At 45.7% G+C, this 17,846-nt stretch overlaps 1 protein-coding gene across 4 annotated transcripts in view; it reads left to right on the forward strand.

Annotated features, from left to right (window-relative positions):
* Window positions 1-7,475, forward strand: part of CD79A (CD79a molecule) — a 148,440-nt gene extending 140,965 nt beyond the window's left edge. For all 4 annotated transcript variants that reach the window (XM_068243065.1, XM_068243063.1, XM_068243064.1 and 1 more), the window contains 3 exons: window positions 265-383; window positions 4,442-4,501; window positions 7,147-7,475. In XM_068243065.1, the coding sequence (XP_068099166.1) occupies window positions 265-383; window positions 4,442-4,501; window positions 7,147-7,260 (293 nt within the window). In that variant the 3' untranslated portion in view covers window positions 7,261-7,475. The remainder of the gene's footprint in view (window positions 1-264; window positions 384-4,441; window positions 4,502-7,146) is intronic.
* The last annotated feature ends 10,371 nt before the right edge of the window (window positions 7,476-17,846 follow it).

Here is a 17,846-nt window from a genome sequence, read left to right on the forward strand (position 1 = left end):
AGTGGGAAATGCGATGAAGCCCCCCATGATTTGGAGTGCTACTCCAGGGCCCATGCCGTCTGATGAACCAGCTTCATCTGGCAACATGGGCCAACCGCCCCATCAGTGCTGCCCTCTGGCTACTGCCAATTGTATTGTGGGGTTCCGAAACAAATTAGTCTAGATTTCCAGCCTTCAATGTATGCTACTCGGGACACATTTGACATAAACCTGGAAGACACACACTGGAAGACTTTGTGTAACCTGTCTCTCTCTGCATTTCAGATCCTCCTGTATACATTTTCTTTCCCTTCTCTGAAGCGAGCAAGAATAAAATAATCACTGTTGAGGGAGTCTTTCTGCTGTTTTGTGCAATCTTACCTGGGACTTTCCTGCTGTACAAGGTATGTGAATGAGCATTGTCATAGGCAAACTATGCATGTGTGTGAGGAAGCCAAGTGCATGGTCCCATTAATCCCTATTCTAAGGGTGGCTATACACCAGGCGAAATGGTGGCCGATCGACCATCTGATTCATAGTTACATAGTTACTTGCGTTGAAAAAAGACCTACTTCCATCGAGTTCAACCAGAGTACAAAGTACAACACCAGCCTGCTCCCTCACATATCCCTGTTGATCCAGAGGAAGGTGAAAAAAACCCCACAAGGCATGGTCCAATTAGCCCCAAAAGGGAAAAAAATCCTTCCCGACTCCAGATGGCAATCAGATAAAATCCCTGGATCAACATCATTGGGCATTACTTAGTAATTGTAGCCATGGATATATTACAATGCAAGGAAAGCATCTAAGCCCCCTTTAAATGTAGGTATACAATTTGCCATAACGACTTCCTGTGGTAATGCATTCCACATCTTAATCACTCTTACTGTAAAGAACCCTTTCCTAAATAAATGGCTAAAACGTTTTTCCTCCATGCGCAGATCTTGTCCTCTAGTCCTTTGAGAAGGCCTAGGGACAAAAAGCTCATCCGTCAAGCTTTTATATTGCCCTCTGATGTATTTATACATGTTAATTAGATCCCCTCTATGGCGTCTTTTCTCTAGACTAAATAAACCCAGTTTATCTAACCTTTCTTTGTAAGTGAGACCTTCCATCCCACGTATCAATTTTGTTGCTCGTCTCTGCACCTGCTCTAAAACTGCAATATTTTTTCCTGTAATGTGGTGCCCAGAACTGAATTCCGTATTCCAGATGTGGCCTTACTAGAGAGTTAAACAGGGGCAATATTATGCTAGCATCTCAAGTTTTTATTTCCCTTTTAATGCATCCCAAAATTTTATTAGCTGTAGCTGCAGCAGCTTGGCATTGAATACGATTATTTAACTTGTTGTCGATGAGTACTCCTAAGTCCTTCTCCAAGTTTGATGTCCCCAACTGTATCCCATTTATTTTGTATGGCGCTAGACCAATGGTACGACCAAAATGCATGACTTTACATTTTTCAACATTGAATTTCATCTGCCATTCATGTGCCCATATAGCCATCCTATCCAGATCCTGTTGCAATATATCCCTATCTTCCTGAGTGTTGATGATTCTGCACAATTTTGTATCATCGGCAAAAATAGCAACATTGATTTCTTCTGCATCTACTAGTTCATTAATAAATATATTGAAGAGCACTGGACCCAGTACAGACCCCTGTGGGACCCCACTGCTAACAGTCACAACTCTTTTGTTTTCTGTCCATTAGCCAGTTGTCTATCCATGCACACAGACTCTTCCCTAGTCCTTGCATCCTCAACTTTTGCACCAGACTTTTGTGTGGAACAGCGTCGAAGGCCTTTGCAAAGTCCAAGTATATCACATCTACAGTATTCCCAATATCCACATTAGCGTTCACTACCTCATAAAAGCTGAGCATGTTAGTCAAGCAGGACCTGTCTTTAGTAAACCCATGTTGATGCTGAGAAATAAGATTTTCTACTATGAAGTCATGTATAGTATCTCTTAGTAACACCTCAAATAGATTACATACGACTGATGTTAAGCTTACAGGTCTGTAATTTCCTGGATCTGATTTTTTGCTTCTTAAATAATAGGAAAACGTGGGCTGTAAGCCAATCCACTGGGACTCTGCCAGTTGAAAGAGAGTCACAAAAGATAAGATAAAGGGGTTTATCTATAACTGAACTTAATCCCTTTAGCACCCGAGGATGCATGCCATCCGGGCCAGGTGCCTTGTCTATTTTTAATTTATTTAGTCTTGCCTTCACTTCTTCCTGCGTTAGGTATTTAATATTACAATTGAAAGATTGAGACTCTTCTGCATCTGTAATTTTTAAGCATTTAATAACTCTGCCTTACCTTGGTGATTCACCATTGAGTTCCCACCCTCATCCTTTAGGAGTCCAATACAGTCAACCTTTCTTTTTTTTAGAGTTGATGTACTTGTAAAACTTTTTTGGGTTAGATTTGATATCCCTAGCGATTTGATTTTCAGCTTCAGTCTTTGCCAGCCTAATTTCTTTTTTACAACTTTTATTGCACTCCTTTATAATTGCTTAATGCAGCCTCGGTCCCCTCCTGTTTTAGGACCTTATAGGCATTCTTTTTCTCCTTCATTTTATCTCTAACCTTTCTATTCATCCATAGAGGCCTTTCTTTATTCCTAGACATTTTGTTTCCATATGGGATATACATACTACGATATTGATTGAGAATAAGTTTAAAAGCTTGCCATTTCCCTTCAGTGTCCTCCCCTTGTAGTACATTATCCCAGTTCACCAAACTTAGTGCCTGCCTAATTTGATTGAACTTTGCTTTTCTATCTAAAATTCATAGTTTTTTAGTGGTCCCGCTGCCCCGTGGCCTATCGGTCACCAGATCAAACGTTATCATGTTGTGATCACTATTTCCCAAATGTTCATGAACCTGCACATTTGATAAATTATCTGTTCTATTAGACATGATCAAATCCAGTAACTCATTCCCCCTAGTTGATTCCATTACCATTTGAGTCAGGTAACTGTCCTGTAGTGATGCCAGAAATCTGCTGCTTTTACCAGAATGGGTAGCCTCAATACTCCAGTCAATGTCTGAATTCGATTATTATAATCTGATGAAAACCAGAGCCACCGAGTGCACGCCCCACTGACAATGCAACCATTTTTGGGCCAAATTGGTTGCATTAGTCAATCACACATGCTGCAGCCTGCAAGATGTAGAGTTGCTCGATCGGTGTGCGGCGGTAACGGCAAGATTCGATTAGAGAGAAATTTGTATGTTGGTCAAATCTGGTTATCATGGCTAGATGTATGGCTACCTTAACTTTGCATATACATATTCAGTGTGAGACAGGCAAAAGCAGGGCAGTAAATTTGGGTGCACCAGACTCTGCTGTGTGAATTAAGGCTGTAGTGGCACAAATTTGGGCGCTGTCAAAAGCCTGAACCCGAAATTAATATAAAAAACTGCGTATTTTGGCCGCCATTACGTCTGATCCCTTGAGTCCACAGTAGCCAGGAGGGGGAATAGTATTTAATAGTAATTAATGCCGCTGGGACTTCTACAGGAGCAGGTTGAGATGATTTTCGGCTTCACCCTGCATCCAAATTTCCGAGTGCCTTTATTACATGTGTACATTCAATGTACTAACCCTTGAATTGAAAGGGATATTTTGGCTGCCTTCTAAATTCTTGGAACTACTGTTGACATTTAAGGTGGAGTGGACAGAGCATGCACTGCTTCTTTATTGAACAAGGACAAAGCAGAAAAACAGAGGGGAGCCCATTCCAATCAGTGATCACTAGTTAGTTGGACAGAATGGGGGGGGGGAGGGGGCGGTTGGCGACAGCCGGCCTAGGGCGCTGGAAAGTGCAAATCTGGCCCTGTTCGGCTATAATGATTCCTGAGCAAAGCCAGACTGACTGCTCAGTGGGGGATTTTATCAGGGCTGATTAGAAGCAGGCTGAGCAGTGAAGAAGGAAGCAGAGAGCAGGGTAGGTGTTTTCTCTAATGTTCCCACTGATCTATATGGTAAAATACACGAGGGTGATTCGTCTCTGGTTCACTTTAAGGCTGCAATTGTGGTCATAACTGCACAGTGGTGATTAGAGATAATGGTGATCCCTTATAGAGCTGGCAACCATTTTAGAAAATAGTCTTGAGAACAGTCTAGCATGTGTACAAGGATTTAGACCCAAAGTGAACAAGAATATTATCTACAGAGAAAAACAGGCTCCCCCCCCCCCCCCCTCCCCTCCAAGCAGCTGCACAGGAATAGGGAAACATAGGTGCCGGCATTGGGAGATACTGGATTCAGGGCAGCTACCCCTCCAGCTCGGCGGGCGGCACCCAGCATCCATGGACCGGTGGGTGCCCCCCCCCCCCAGATCTACCACCTGAGGCAAATGTTTCACCCTGCCTCATGAGCGGGCCGGCCCTGACTGGATTATAGCATCCCCGATTCAGTGTGTTAACGGTTTCATCTCTCTTGCAGAAGCGCTTGGAGAATCTTTCAGTATCTATGAAGCAGGCTGAAGGGGAGAATCTTTATGAGGTAAGAATTCCATACATTTTCAAATTGTATTCTTAAAGGGAAGTTTCAAGGACATGTTAAAAGAAAAATACTAATCCACTTACCTGGGGCTTCCTCCAGCCCGTGGCAGGCAGGACGTGCCCACGACGCCGCTCCAGAGGCTCCCATTCTACTCCGGTGGCTCACCCGACCTGGCCAGGCCGGCTTCCTGGTCGGGCTTCTCCTTGCGCTCCAACGTGAGTCTCACGTGGTCGCGCTGACGTCATCAGACGTCCTACGGACTACTGCGCAGTACAGCCTGGAGGACGTCCGATGATGTCAGCGTGACCACGTGAGATGCACGTTGGAGCGCACAAGACCCCGACCTGGAAGCCGGCCTGGGCAGGTCGGGTGAGCCACCGGAGAAGACGGGAGCCTCCGGATTGGCGTCGAGGGCACGTCCTACCTGACACGGGCTGGAGGGAAGCTTCAGGTAAGTGGATTAGTATTTCTATTTGTTTAAACATGTCTGTGAACCTTCTCTTTAAAAGTGAACATACACTACACTGGATTGGCTGTGCGGGGTGAGATTCAGGTGTAAGGTAAGTTCAGGGTGTGTGGGGTGAACTTTGATCATACCTCCCAACTTTTTGAAATGAGGAAGGACACCTTTAAGACGCACCCTGACACTCCCCCAATCATGCCATGGGCCAGATTTGTGGGAAGGCCCGGGCCTTGGGCAGCAGGAGGGCTGGGGAGGATGATTCCTCCATGCAGAGCTGACAGCTGATGTCTGAACAGTACCTGTCAGTCTGGACATCTTCCTCCTCTTCGAGTCTCTCATGCATTATCAGCTCTTTGCCCCTCCCCTCTATTCTTACACTCAGGGGAGGGGCTCAGATTCATGCCCTTGCCACACCCCCATTCATGCATACTGCAAAGAATAAATATGCAGAATATGTAATTGTATCATTCAATCCACACTGGTCCTTTCTGTCATCATGTGTTTTCCTTCATATAAACATTTGAAAATAAGAAATATATCAGTTTAAAGAGAACCCGAGGTGGGTTTGAAGAATATTATCTGCATACAGAGGCTGGATCTGCCTATACAGCCCAGTCTCTGTTGCTATCTCAAACCCCCCTAAGGTACCCCTGCACTCTGTAATCCCTCATAAATCACAGCCACGCTGCTGACAAACAGCTTGTCAGAGCTGGCTGTGTTTATCTCTATAGTGTCAGTCTGTTGCTCTCCCCGCCTCCTGCAGAACTCCAGTCCCCGCCTGCATCCCTTCCCTCCCTGCTGATTGGAGGGAAGGGATGGGGGCAGGGACCGGAGGCGGGGGAGCAGCTGAGACTGACACTAAAGATGTAAACACAGCCTCACAACACGGCTGTGATTTATGAGGGATTGCAGAGTGCAGGGGGACCTTAGTGGGGTTTGGGATAGCAACAGAGGCTGGGCTGTATAGGCGAATCCAGCCTCTGTATGCAGATAACATTCTTTAAACACACCTCGGGTTCTCTTTAAAGAAAATTAATAGTTTAAAGTCAAATATATTTTTCAGTTTTTAGCAGCATAGAGGGCTGCTATTGTGGCTGGGAACGCGAAGAATCACTTGCGTTCTCAGACTGTCGGGTCCTGACGGCGAAACCGGAAGTGGTCACCGGCGGGACCAGGAGGATCGGAGGGACACGTCGAGGGCACCGATCAGCTGCAGGGAGCTGAGGAAAGCCCCAGGTGAGTAGAACCCAATTTTTTTTTTACTTAAGGGTCACTTTAACACTCTTGGGCATGGAGTTCACAAAAGCTTCACAGGTTTCCACTGGAATCCTGTTCCACTCCTCCATGACGACTTAACAAAGCTAGTGGATGTTAGGGACCAAGCGCACCACCACCATCTGTTTGAGGATGACCCACAGGTGCTTAAGAAGGTTTAAGTCTGGAGACCTGCTAGGCAATTTTAGCACCTTCACCCTCAGTTTCTTTAGCAGGGCAGAGACCGTCTTGGAGGTGTGTTTGGGGTCATTATGTTAGAATACTGCCATATGGCCCAGTTTCCGAAGGGAAGGGGGAATCGTCCTCTGCTTCAGTATGTCACAGTACATGTTGGCGTTCATGGTTCCCTCAAACTGTAGCTCCCCAGTGCCAGCAGGACTCATCCAGCCCCAAATCATGACACTCCCACCACTATGCTTGACTGTAGGCAAGACTACTTCATGTCTTTGTACTCCCAGTCCTCACCTGTGGCTGCCAATCACGCTTGACCCCTTCTGAACCAAATAGATTTATTTGGTCTCATCACACCACAGAACACTGTTCCAGAAATCTCTTCATATTGACCATTTCTGCACCAGAGCCTACTTATATAAATAATTTAGATGGAATTATAGTGGAAGCAGCCACTGCAACTTCAGAGGCCCCCTAAGCTTTCAAGGCCCCCAACTACTTACTGTCATTCCCTCCAATATAGATGTCTATATTCCAGAAAAGGTGTTATGGTCATTATTATAAGTGGGGGGAATAATGGCAACACCTGTTGGAAGATGGGCCTCTGAGTTATGCAGTAACCAAGGTGGAAGGATTAAAGGGTGTAAATATTGTGGAGAGGGGTTAAAAATGTTGTTGTTTGTACTTATGCCCCTAATTAGACTCCTTCATTATCGTTTTTCTATCTTAATCACAGGGATTAAACCTGGAGGACTGCTCATTCTATGAGGACATCTCTCGTGGTCTACAGGCCACGTATGAGGATGTGGGCACACTGCGGGCTTTAGACATTCAACTGGAGAAGCCTTAGCCCATTACCAAGAATAAGCTGGAGGCCTATGAAGCAGCCTTTAAGAAAATGTTCTGTACTGTGTGTATATATGTATCTTTAGTCGGTGTTCCCCACTCCATGTAATAAACCAAAATATACCTTTGCGCTGAAATACCATATTTTTGTATCTCTCATACAAATTTGCTTGTCATACTGCTAAGATTTCTGTCGACTTTTACTACCCTGTTTGCAAAATGTTGTAACGTTGTGAAAATATAAATAAAAACAGAATACTATAATTTGCAAATCTTGTAACCTCTAAATTAAACCGTGTGTGGATTGTGTGGATTATACTGCAGAAACTGAGAAATGGTATTTTTCATCTCTGAAAATGCGGGTCTGAAATGTGGGTTGGGTTCGGGTACCGGAATTGATTCGAGGTGCTGGTCGGGTTGTGGGTAGCGAGTTGCAGGTGCGGGTCATGGGTAGTCGAAACAAACATAAGATAATTCTGTATCTTTTGCCTTTCCAAAATCTGTGATGAATGCTGGCACCAGAATACTTGTTTGCTGCTTTTCATCTTTAACACCAGCAGACTCCTTCCTGCTCTCAAGCAGAGACCCCCCCCCCCCCCCCATCTGTTAGTGACTTGGGAAATTTGACAGGACGTGCTATAGAATGTTCTGGCATGTTCTTTAAAGCTGGAGGGAGGAGGCAGAGCAGAACATGGCAGGCAGAGAAGCACATGCCACATGTGACATGATCTGCTGGCAGACACAGTGTAGCTGCATCCACAGCCATCTAGCACGGAATCAGTGAATAATGGCGCACAGCGCCTATGCATAAAAATGGCCACGCATTAAAAAGATACGCTTATCGCTATTTATCGTTAGTACTGCATAATAATGGCGCACAGGGAAAAAAAGAAGAAAAACGGCACACACTAACGTTATTTATCAATAGTGGCACACACTAACGTTATTTATCAATAGTGGCACACACTAACGTTATTTATCAATAGTGGCACACACTGTTATTAACAATAGCGCCCTACATAAGCCAAACTGCAGACGTTATTTAACTGCAAAACGGGGAATGGATTTAATGTACCACTGTCAAGGTTAGGGTTAGGCACCACCAGGGGGGTCTTAGGGTTAGGCACCACCAGGGGGTGGTTAGGGTTAGGCACCACCAGGGGGTGGTTAGGGTTAGGCACCACCAGGGGGTGGTTAGGGTTAGGCACCACCAGGGGGTGGTTAGGGTTAGGCACCACCAGGGGGTGGTTAGGGTTAGGCACCACCAGGGGGTGGTTAGGGTTAGGCACCACCAGGGGGTGGTTAGGGTTAGGCACCACCAGGGGGTGGTTAGGGTTAGGGATAGGTACAGAGAGGGTTCTGTGTGTTAACGGTAAATAACAATAAGGCTTTAACGTTAAATAGCCATAAGCGGCAAACGGATTAGCGGCAACAATGTCTCAGGCGCCATTTTCAGATGGATCCGTATATTTGTTCTTCCTGCTTAAAAGCCTTGTACTCCTATGCAATCCTGATTTTCTTAATTACCGTTTATTTTGCTGCTGAGCTACTGTAATGAAGAAAAGATCATTTAGGGCCCTTTTCCACTAGCAATCGCTAGCGTTCACGCTGAACGCTAGCGATTGCAATTACCGGCGATTCCCCGACGTTCGCGGCCGCGATTTTGCTATGCTATGCACTGTATAGCAAAATCGCGGCAAATATCGCTCCGCCGCGCGTTCACGTTCCCGGCAAAAACGAATCGCGGTAGTGGAAATGACCTACCGCGATTCCTATGTTAAAAAGCAAACCGTAGCGATTATAAAATCGCTAGCGGTTTGCGTATTTGCGATTCAGCCAGCGCAAACGTGCTGGTGGAAAAGGGCCCTTAGGGTGTATATACACATCCAATTTGGATTGGCCAATTATCTCCCATGTAGTGAGAGACTACCTACTCAATTTGCTCATGGTTGTTACAGTTGCATGACGCAAAGCCTCATCCACCTAATCGCACACACTCGTACCCACGTCGTTACAAGACAAGTTTAATTTTGTCACATAACAATATTTCTTCTCAAGCCTACACGTTTTTGCATAGGTAGATCTGGCAAGCATCTTCATTCAACAGTAGATCATCATTAACAAAGGTTCTAACAGAAGTAATTGCTCTTTGGGTGCATACACACACATCATTTTGATTGGCCCTCATACTATATGGAGTATCAAGATTGTGTGTGTATATGCACCCTTAAATCTGAAAATTATGAGCCTGGACGCAGTGTCTGTCTATTCCTTGCAACTCATAGCTGCAGCGGTGGAAGTGTCACCCTTGCCACCACAATGCATGATGGGAGATGTAGTACATTAATGTGCCCACCGCATCTCCTGTGATTACATTAATGTACTATGTCTCCCAGTGTGCATTGCATGGAGGGGGACACTTCCACTTGATGTAGTGTAGATGGGGGGCAGCCTACAGCATACATGGACAGGGATGTGGGTGATCTGCTATTTGTTGTTTGAGCAGGACTGTTACTTCTCGGTTTTTATTGATTTAAATAAGAGTAAAAACAAATCTTTAAAACACTTCTTTGGCTTGTGTATAAAAAAAGTGTTATTTACTTTACAGCTCCCCAGTCTTGCTTGAAATGTGTACTTTAGAAGGAAATGGAAAAAGCGGGTGTGGGTAGCGCGGGTACGGGTATCAAATTCACCTGAAAGCGGGTTGCAGGTAATGGGGCTGCGAGTGCGGGTATGAAAAATTGGACCCGTGCAGGCCTCTATCTTAAAGTGTACCTGTAGCAAAAAGTGTCCCAAATGTGTACTTACCTGGATAGAGGGAGGCCTCAGGATCCTCTAGAAACTTTTACCATCATTCTCCGCCTCCTCGTTCCAGCGCTGAGACTCTCCATAGACCAGGGGTAGGGAACCTATGGTGCGGGAGCCAGATGTGGCTCTTTTTGATGGCTACATCTAGCTCACAGACAAATCAGTAGGGGTTGATTCACTAAGCTACACTGATCAAGCAGCACAGCTTAGTGTGGCAGCGCAAATACATTTTCAAAGTAGTGCACGCTACTGCTGTAGCATACACTACTAACTTACTTGTGCTGCCCCAAATCAAACAGCTGCTCCAATTGTCCCACTCTGGAACCGGTCAGGTCCAGTGACTTTGTAGGACGAGATCCCCACACTTTGATTGGCCCAATAGGCTGCCTGTCACTTGACAGGCAGCCTATTGAGCCAAAGTGCGGGGATCTCGTCCTACAAAAGTGAATCAATCCCCAAGTCAGCTAGCTAATTGTACAGGCTGTTAGATGATATTTCCCCTGTCTGGCTCCTGGGGAAATTGCTGATGTTGCTGAAACCCAAGAGAAGCTGAAGACGTGTCTGACACTTTCGCTGCCCAGCGGATCAACTGTATATAAATCACCATGGCAACAGGGACGTGAGCCCTACTGTCCCAGTTTGAAACATATTGTATGTCTCTCACGGAATTACATTTTAAAATGTGGCGTCTATGGCTCTCTCAGCCAAAAGGGTTTCTGACCCCTGACGGAGCTCGGTCACACTGCACAGGTGCAGGCGGCTCGCACCTTTTCACTAGCTCTGAGCCAAATGGCCCCTGCTTATGTCCACTGAGACTGACTGGTGGCTCCTAAAGGACCACTATCAAGAAAAACTAACATGCGTGTGTGTTATAAGTTGTACCGTATATACTCGAGTATAAGCCGAATTTTAAGGTCCAAAAAATTGGCCCATAAGTGGGGGTCTCGGCTTATACTCGAGTCCTAACAGTGTGTGAGTGCCCCCCAGCCATGTGCTCTGTGCAGTAGTGACCTCCACCCGAGTGCTGCCTTCACCATATGCTAGCAGAATACTGCCGGTAAAATTGGGAGAAGAGAGGCGATGTGTAAAATGTCCCAGCGTGATGACATGCCCGCCACGAGTCTCCAAACCTCCCCCGGCAGAGCGGAGCAATAGTAGCTATCAGCATTTTTCCCCGCCGGCACACACAGGCTGCATGTGCAGTACACTAGTACAGCAGAAGCTTTCACTCACCGCTCGGGATTTCCCTGCTTGCCTGTTGCCGGCTCAGGTCTATGACATTGCTAGTGGTGAGACGCCACTGTGTAACGTCAGACGCGAGCCGGCAACAAGCAAGCAGGGAAATCTGAACGGCGAGGAGCGGTGAGTGAAAGCTTCCGCCGTGCCCCTACACTATGCACATGTAGCCTGTGTGTGCTGGTACACAATGCAGATAAATACTACTGCTCCGCTCTGCCGGGGGGAGGTTTAGAGACTCTGGGAGGGTGGCCACATGTCATAAATCACGCCGGGACATTTTACACGTCTCCTCATGGAGATAACACCGGCATATGGCGACAGGGGCACTTGGGAGTCACTGCTGCACTTTGCATGTAGCGGGGGCACTCTGGGAGAGGGGTGTCATATTAAAGCGGACCTGAACTCAGAATTTTACTCTATGCTCTAAAAGATACACAACAGCAGTTTTTGCTGAAAAACTTCTTTTGGTTGAAGCTGATACCAATCTGGAAATGAATCTGCACTGTTTCCCCTTCCTGTAGAAATATTAACATCCTGTGCTTTCAAATGAGTTTATCTGCTGTGGCAGTCAGGAGACATAGGGAAGAGATCAAATTACAGTTGTGACTAGACACAAATGGGGTAGAATTACACAGGCTTAACACTGTAAATACATACAGGGTGCATTTCTATCAGTATTTTTATAATATTACAGTTTTGTATACACTTATAAGGCTTACAGGGAGTATTGTGGAGAGTATAGCTTCTGTAATTCCTACCCACCCCCCACTTATACTCGGGTCAATCATTTTTCCCTGGTTTTTAGTTAAAAGTTGGGGGGTCGGTTTATATTAGAGTATATACGGTACATTTCTCCCAGTGTAAGGTGCTTATAGTAAGCATTTAAAATCTTGGCAGATCTGAGTAATTGGACTAGTCCATCTCCTCATGGGAAATTTTCAGTATTTCCTTTGTTTACAAGCTGCCCTTCTCGCTTGTATGCTATTCTGGCAGTTAGTTTGACCAAATGCCGGTCGGAAAGTGCTTTTAAAAATTAATGAAAACGCAGAGATTCCCCTATGAGTAGATGGACTAGTCCAAAACCCGTCTGTAAATAATTTTACAGTGCATTTTACTCTGGAACAAATGTACATTTTATATGTATTCATACATCTTTACAGTTTTTGTTATAGTGGTCCTTTACTACGGCATGCCTGCACAGTGGGGTCAGACTCATTCTTGTACATGACCTTTGGGGTCCCAAGGCTGCTACAGCCAGGTGGAGGGAGTTGGAGGAAGCCTCTGGAGGCAAGTATCTCTTTTTTTTTCCCCAAAAAAACCCCCACAGGTTTGCTTTAGATGAAAAGTTTGTTTTTGCCATCTGTACCCCATTCTGTGGCAATTTTTACTCACTGTGACAGTGACATAGTGAAAAATAACTTGTATAGCTCATTTCACCCTGGGACAAATGTACATTATGTATGCACAAACGTATTTAACATTTTTCATGATAGTGGTCTTTATAAAGGCACCATGAGCAGAACCTTAACCCTTTGGGGACCGGCTGCATAACCCCCCTTAAGGACCAGGCTATTTTACCTGCAGGGGGGAGAGCGTTGGGAGGGGGGGGGGGAAGGTCAGGCAGCCAAATCCCCAGTGTGGCTTGCTGGGCATGGTGTCCCCCTTGTAGCCAGCAGCCTTTACTCGCCTCCCAAGCTCCAGCGATGAGCAGCTGTGGGCCACTCCGCCCGGCATCCCCGCTTGCACTGCCGCTAAGTTCCGGGTCGCGGCTTGATGACGTCGGACCTGGCACTTACATCAGAGCGAGCAGGGATGCCGGCCGGAGTGGAGGGGAGTGCCGATCGCTGGGGCAACAGCAGGAAGGTGAGTGGATCCTCTTCTTTCCCCCTTACCGCCGCATTACTAACAGTGATCACTACGATCTGCCGGCAATCGTAGTGATCGTGTGATCAGGAGTAGGGATGCTCGCTGGATTACGTGGAATTGTTAATTCCGTGATTCTGGCCGGAATTAGGTCAATTCCGATTCCGGTAGTCGGAATGGAATTGCTAAACCTCTCAAACGGAATTTCGCGGAAATTTTATTATTTCCGCAGAATTTTCCGGCAAAACACAAAAATCTCTCCCCCTCCTGCTCCTCCTCCTCGATTCCGGCCGGAATTAGGTCAATTCCGATTCCGGTAGTCTGAACGGAATTGCTAAACCTCTCAAACAGAATTTTATTATTTCCGCGGAATTTTCTGGCAAAACACAAAAATCTCTCCTCCTCCTCCCATCCTGTAGGGAATTGCAGTTTTCCAAATCAGCTTACATACCATGGCTGGATTTGAACCCAGGTCTCAGTGTGTAGTAGGTATCTGTCTTACCCCCTAGACCACCAACCACACTACATGCTAAAGCTGGCCTAGCATGTACCATTACGGGCACAAATCCCAGCCAAGGTATGTAAGCTGGCTTTTAAAAAAGTACAAATCCTTAATCATGCTACTTTTTCTATTGAATTGATCATAATGGTACATGCTAGGCCAGCTTTAGCATGTAGTGTGGTTGGTGGTCTAGGGGGTAAGACAGATACCTACTACACACTGAGACCTGGGTTCAAATCCAGCCATGGTATGTAAGCTGTTTTGGAAAACTGCAATTCCCTACAGGATGATACAATGAGGAGGAGGAGGAGGGAGAGAGAGATTTTATAAAAAAAATTCCGACGGAATCCGGAATTCCGCGGAATTTCCTACAAATCCGGCGGAATTTTCATAGCGACGGAATTTTTCATTGACGGAATCCGTGAATTCCGGCGGAACGGAATTTGCTGGTTCCGATCATCCCTAATCAGGAGCCATACGTGATGGCCTCTGATCACTGAGGGGAGATGTCAGCTGTCATATGGCAGCTTAATCTCCCCTCTCTGGTGCGCACGATTGCGTCGGGAGCTGAAATGGTGGGTGGCATAAATTCCACGTCTCATCAGGCCAGAACAGCCACAAGTGCGGCATAGGATTTACTACGGGCGGTCCCCAATAGGTTAAAAAGCAAATCTGAACTTACCTTGGGCTTCCTTCAGCCCCTCGCAGCACGCAAGGCCCCTCAGCATCCTCTGGGTCCCTCCTCTGTGGTCCCTGTGGTGGCCTGTTAGCCCGGTGACTTTGGGCGAAGTTGTGCAACTGAGCATGTGCGGCTGTCCAAGCACCTGGCTCAATCATGTGCACGTCGTAAGTTCCCTGTGTTTGCGCATTTCACTTTTGAGAACCGCACATGCGCAGGAGGCTTGCGGCGACACGTGCCAGTGGGACCACGGAGGGGACCCAAAGGATGCCGAGAGACCTTGTGGACTATGGGGCTGTGGAAAAAGCCCCAAGTTTTTTTGTTTTTTTTTATATTTGGTCTTTAAAGGTCTGTTCAGTGTCCCTTCAAACAATATCTCAACATCCATAAACTGTCAGCCCATATTTACAAGCTTTGTCAGGGACTTATCACTGCAATTTGCAAGCTGAAGAATCTTCACGCTTCCGTGCACTGCATCTCTGGCCCTTTTTCTAAAAAAAAAAATAAAGGAGCTGGGTTGACTCCTGACCGAGATATGGAAGCTCAGTGTGAAAGCAGAGAGAGTGGGTGCAGCAACGTGAACAGGGCTGATTGAAATCTACGCCTTGGCAGGGATAGCAGCGTCCAAACAGGGTGTAGATTTCATTTAGTGTGGTCCAAAAGCTGTTAAATGCCATGTCAAATACACAGGGCAGCCTTCACGCCTTCCTGAAGACAGTGTAGTTAAATACATCATTGATGAACACTGTTTGGCATGAGCTGCTGGAAATGAAGCCCAACAACTTTTATCTGCCAACCTTCCATTTAACTAATTCACATGGTAAATCTTATGGCCCATACTCACGGGCTACAAATGTCGCCCGTGAGTTTGCGGCGTTGCCCGGGTGTGCACCCCGAACTGTAGCTCGTCGCTGATGTCGCCGGGCGATTGAAACGCTTAATCGTTTGGCGACAGTCGCCGCCGCAACTGTCGCTAGTCCGCGTGAGTACGCGGACTAGCGACAGCAACGTGATAAAAAATACATTGGGCATCCGGCGGGGGGAGGCGCAACAGTGACAGCTTCCGCCGCATCAGTTGCCAGGTCCCTCCGCCGTGTGTATGCGGAGGGACCTGGCGACGAGCTGTCGCCGGCCTGTCGCGCACACGCTCACGCTCACGTGTGCTGGCGACAGGCCAAAAAGTTGCCCGTGAGTATGGGCCATTAAGCTACATCCACACCTGCAACAACGAACGTTACTAAGAGACTACACTCATCTTTTTGATTTATCAGAGAAGCTGCTTTTTGCATGACATGGGGATAGCCTAATGCTGAAAACCGTATATAACAACCTTCCAAAACATACCCAAACAATCACAAGGACTTCTTGTTTGATGATGGAAAAATGTAGGCCAAAGCACCCCAACTTTGTTCAAATTTACATAACATTTGAATATAAAACGTGTAACCAAAACAGAAAAAAAAATCAAACTAAGGTTAAGGCGTATATCAAAAAAGGGCGCCTGGAAAAAAGGGCGCGGGGTGTAGCCGAAATTATAAGTTTGAATGCAAAACCGTATTTTTCGTTTAAGAGGTTATAAACGATAATTTAGTGCTAAATACGTTAAATAAACGGAAATGAAATGGCAAAATACCGTCTATAACTGTAAACGAATTCTGAAATGAAACGTCAAATAGCGTCTATAGCAAAAACGATATTTACACTTGTATTAAGCATAGTACTAGAATGGTAGGTTTTACAGGTATTTTACTACAATTATACCTAACTTTAGGGTCACAGATATCTCTCCTTATCCCTATCCCTCACACCTAGACCCCCCTTTGTGTAAATACACATAATGTAATAAATTGTATATATTACATATATTGTACTATAACTATACCTAACCTTACTCTCACACAGAGCCCTTCCTGTACCTATACCTAACCCCTAGACCCCCCTGGTGGTGCCTAAACCTAAGACTCCCCTGGTGGTGCCTAAAACTAAGACCCCCCTGTTGGTGCCTAAACCTAAGACTCCCCTGGTGGTGCCTAAACCTAAGACCCCCCTGTTGGTGCCTAAACCTAAGACCCCCCTGGTGGTGCCTAAACCTAAGACCCCCCTGTTGGTGCCTAAACCTAAGACTCCCCTGGTGGTGCCTAAACCTAAGACCCCCCTGTTGGTGCCTAAACCTAAGACTCCCCTTCTGGTGCCTAAACCTAAGACCCCCCTGGTGGTGCCTAAACCTAAGACCCCCTGGTGGTGCCTAAACCTAAGACTCCCCTGGTGGTGCCTAAAACTAACCACCCCCCTGGTGGTGTATATTGCACTGTATGTATACCTAACCCTCCCTGTACCTATCCCTAACCCCTAGACCTCCCTGGTGGTGCATAAACCTAAGACTCCCCTGGTGGTGCCTAAACCTAAGACCCCCCCCTTCTGGTGCCTAAACCTAAGACCCCCCTGGTGGTGCCTAAAACTAACCACCACCCTGGTCCTAACCCTCCCTGTACCTATCCCTAACCCCTAGACCCCCTAGTAATGCCTAAACCTAACCATCCCCACTGCACAAAACACGCTAAACACATATAAACAATAATATATTTAATCCTTAAAATACTTCACTCCAAATAACATGAATAAAATAATTTATATATTTGTAATAGAATAACTAGCCTTAAAATCACGTAGAAATCTTAAAATAACAGTAATTTGTAATAGACTAACTAGCCTTAAAATCACGTAGAAATCTTAAAATAACAGTAATATTTAAAGCGATATTTTAGTAACTATAATCAACGCATTAGAAGTGTAAAAACAAAGTTAATACCATAAGCGATGTATTTCTAATACAATCAGCTTTAGAAACGTTATTTAAGCATCATACATATGAAAACGAATTTTAAATGATAAAAGAAGTGTAAACGAAATTTTAGGTGTTATAGTTTTATAAGCGCATTTTTAAAACGAAAAAACTAGTTAAAACCCATATAAGCGAAATTTACAAACGAAAAAATAAGTATAATACAAAGTCTAAACGAACTTGTAAACAATGTTTCTTATAAACTTTATCCTATAAACGAAAACCTTTGTTAACACGATCCCTGTAACCGCTATTTCTCGTGCGCCCTTTTTTCCTGTCGGGCGCCGAATAGCCGATATTTTGCATTGCAGTCTATGGCGGCGCCCTTTTTGTCCACTATCCCTGTGCGCCCTTTTTTACTAGTTCCAAGGTTAAGAGATCCGGAGAATAACACCACAGATTTGGGCATGCAGCTATTAATCCATTCCACTTATGCAGCCACCTGCTTGGGGACTGCTACCCCCACCAATAACTATTTCCCCTGAAGAAACACCCATTAACAAGAGGCATTCACCTTACGCTTGTTCCGCCCATAAATGGGGAGCCCTCTGAATGACCTCTTCAAGTGCCAGGGTCCACAACTCTATACCTATAGCATTCAGGTGTTGCTGCTCACAGTGAAGACTTGCTGCAGTAAAAAATCTGACAGATTTGACA

Source organism: Hyperolius riggenbachi, chromosome 6, assembly GCF_040937935.1.
Source record: "Hyperolius riggenbachi isolate aHypRig1 chromosome 6, aHypRig1.pri, whole genome shotgun sequence".
Classification (NCBI taxonomy): domain Eukaryota; kingdom Metazoa; phylum Chordata; class Amphibia; order Anura; family Hyperoliidae; genus Hyperolius; species Hyperolius riggenbachi.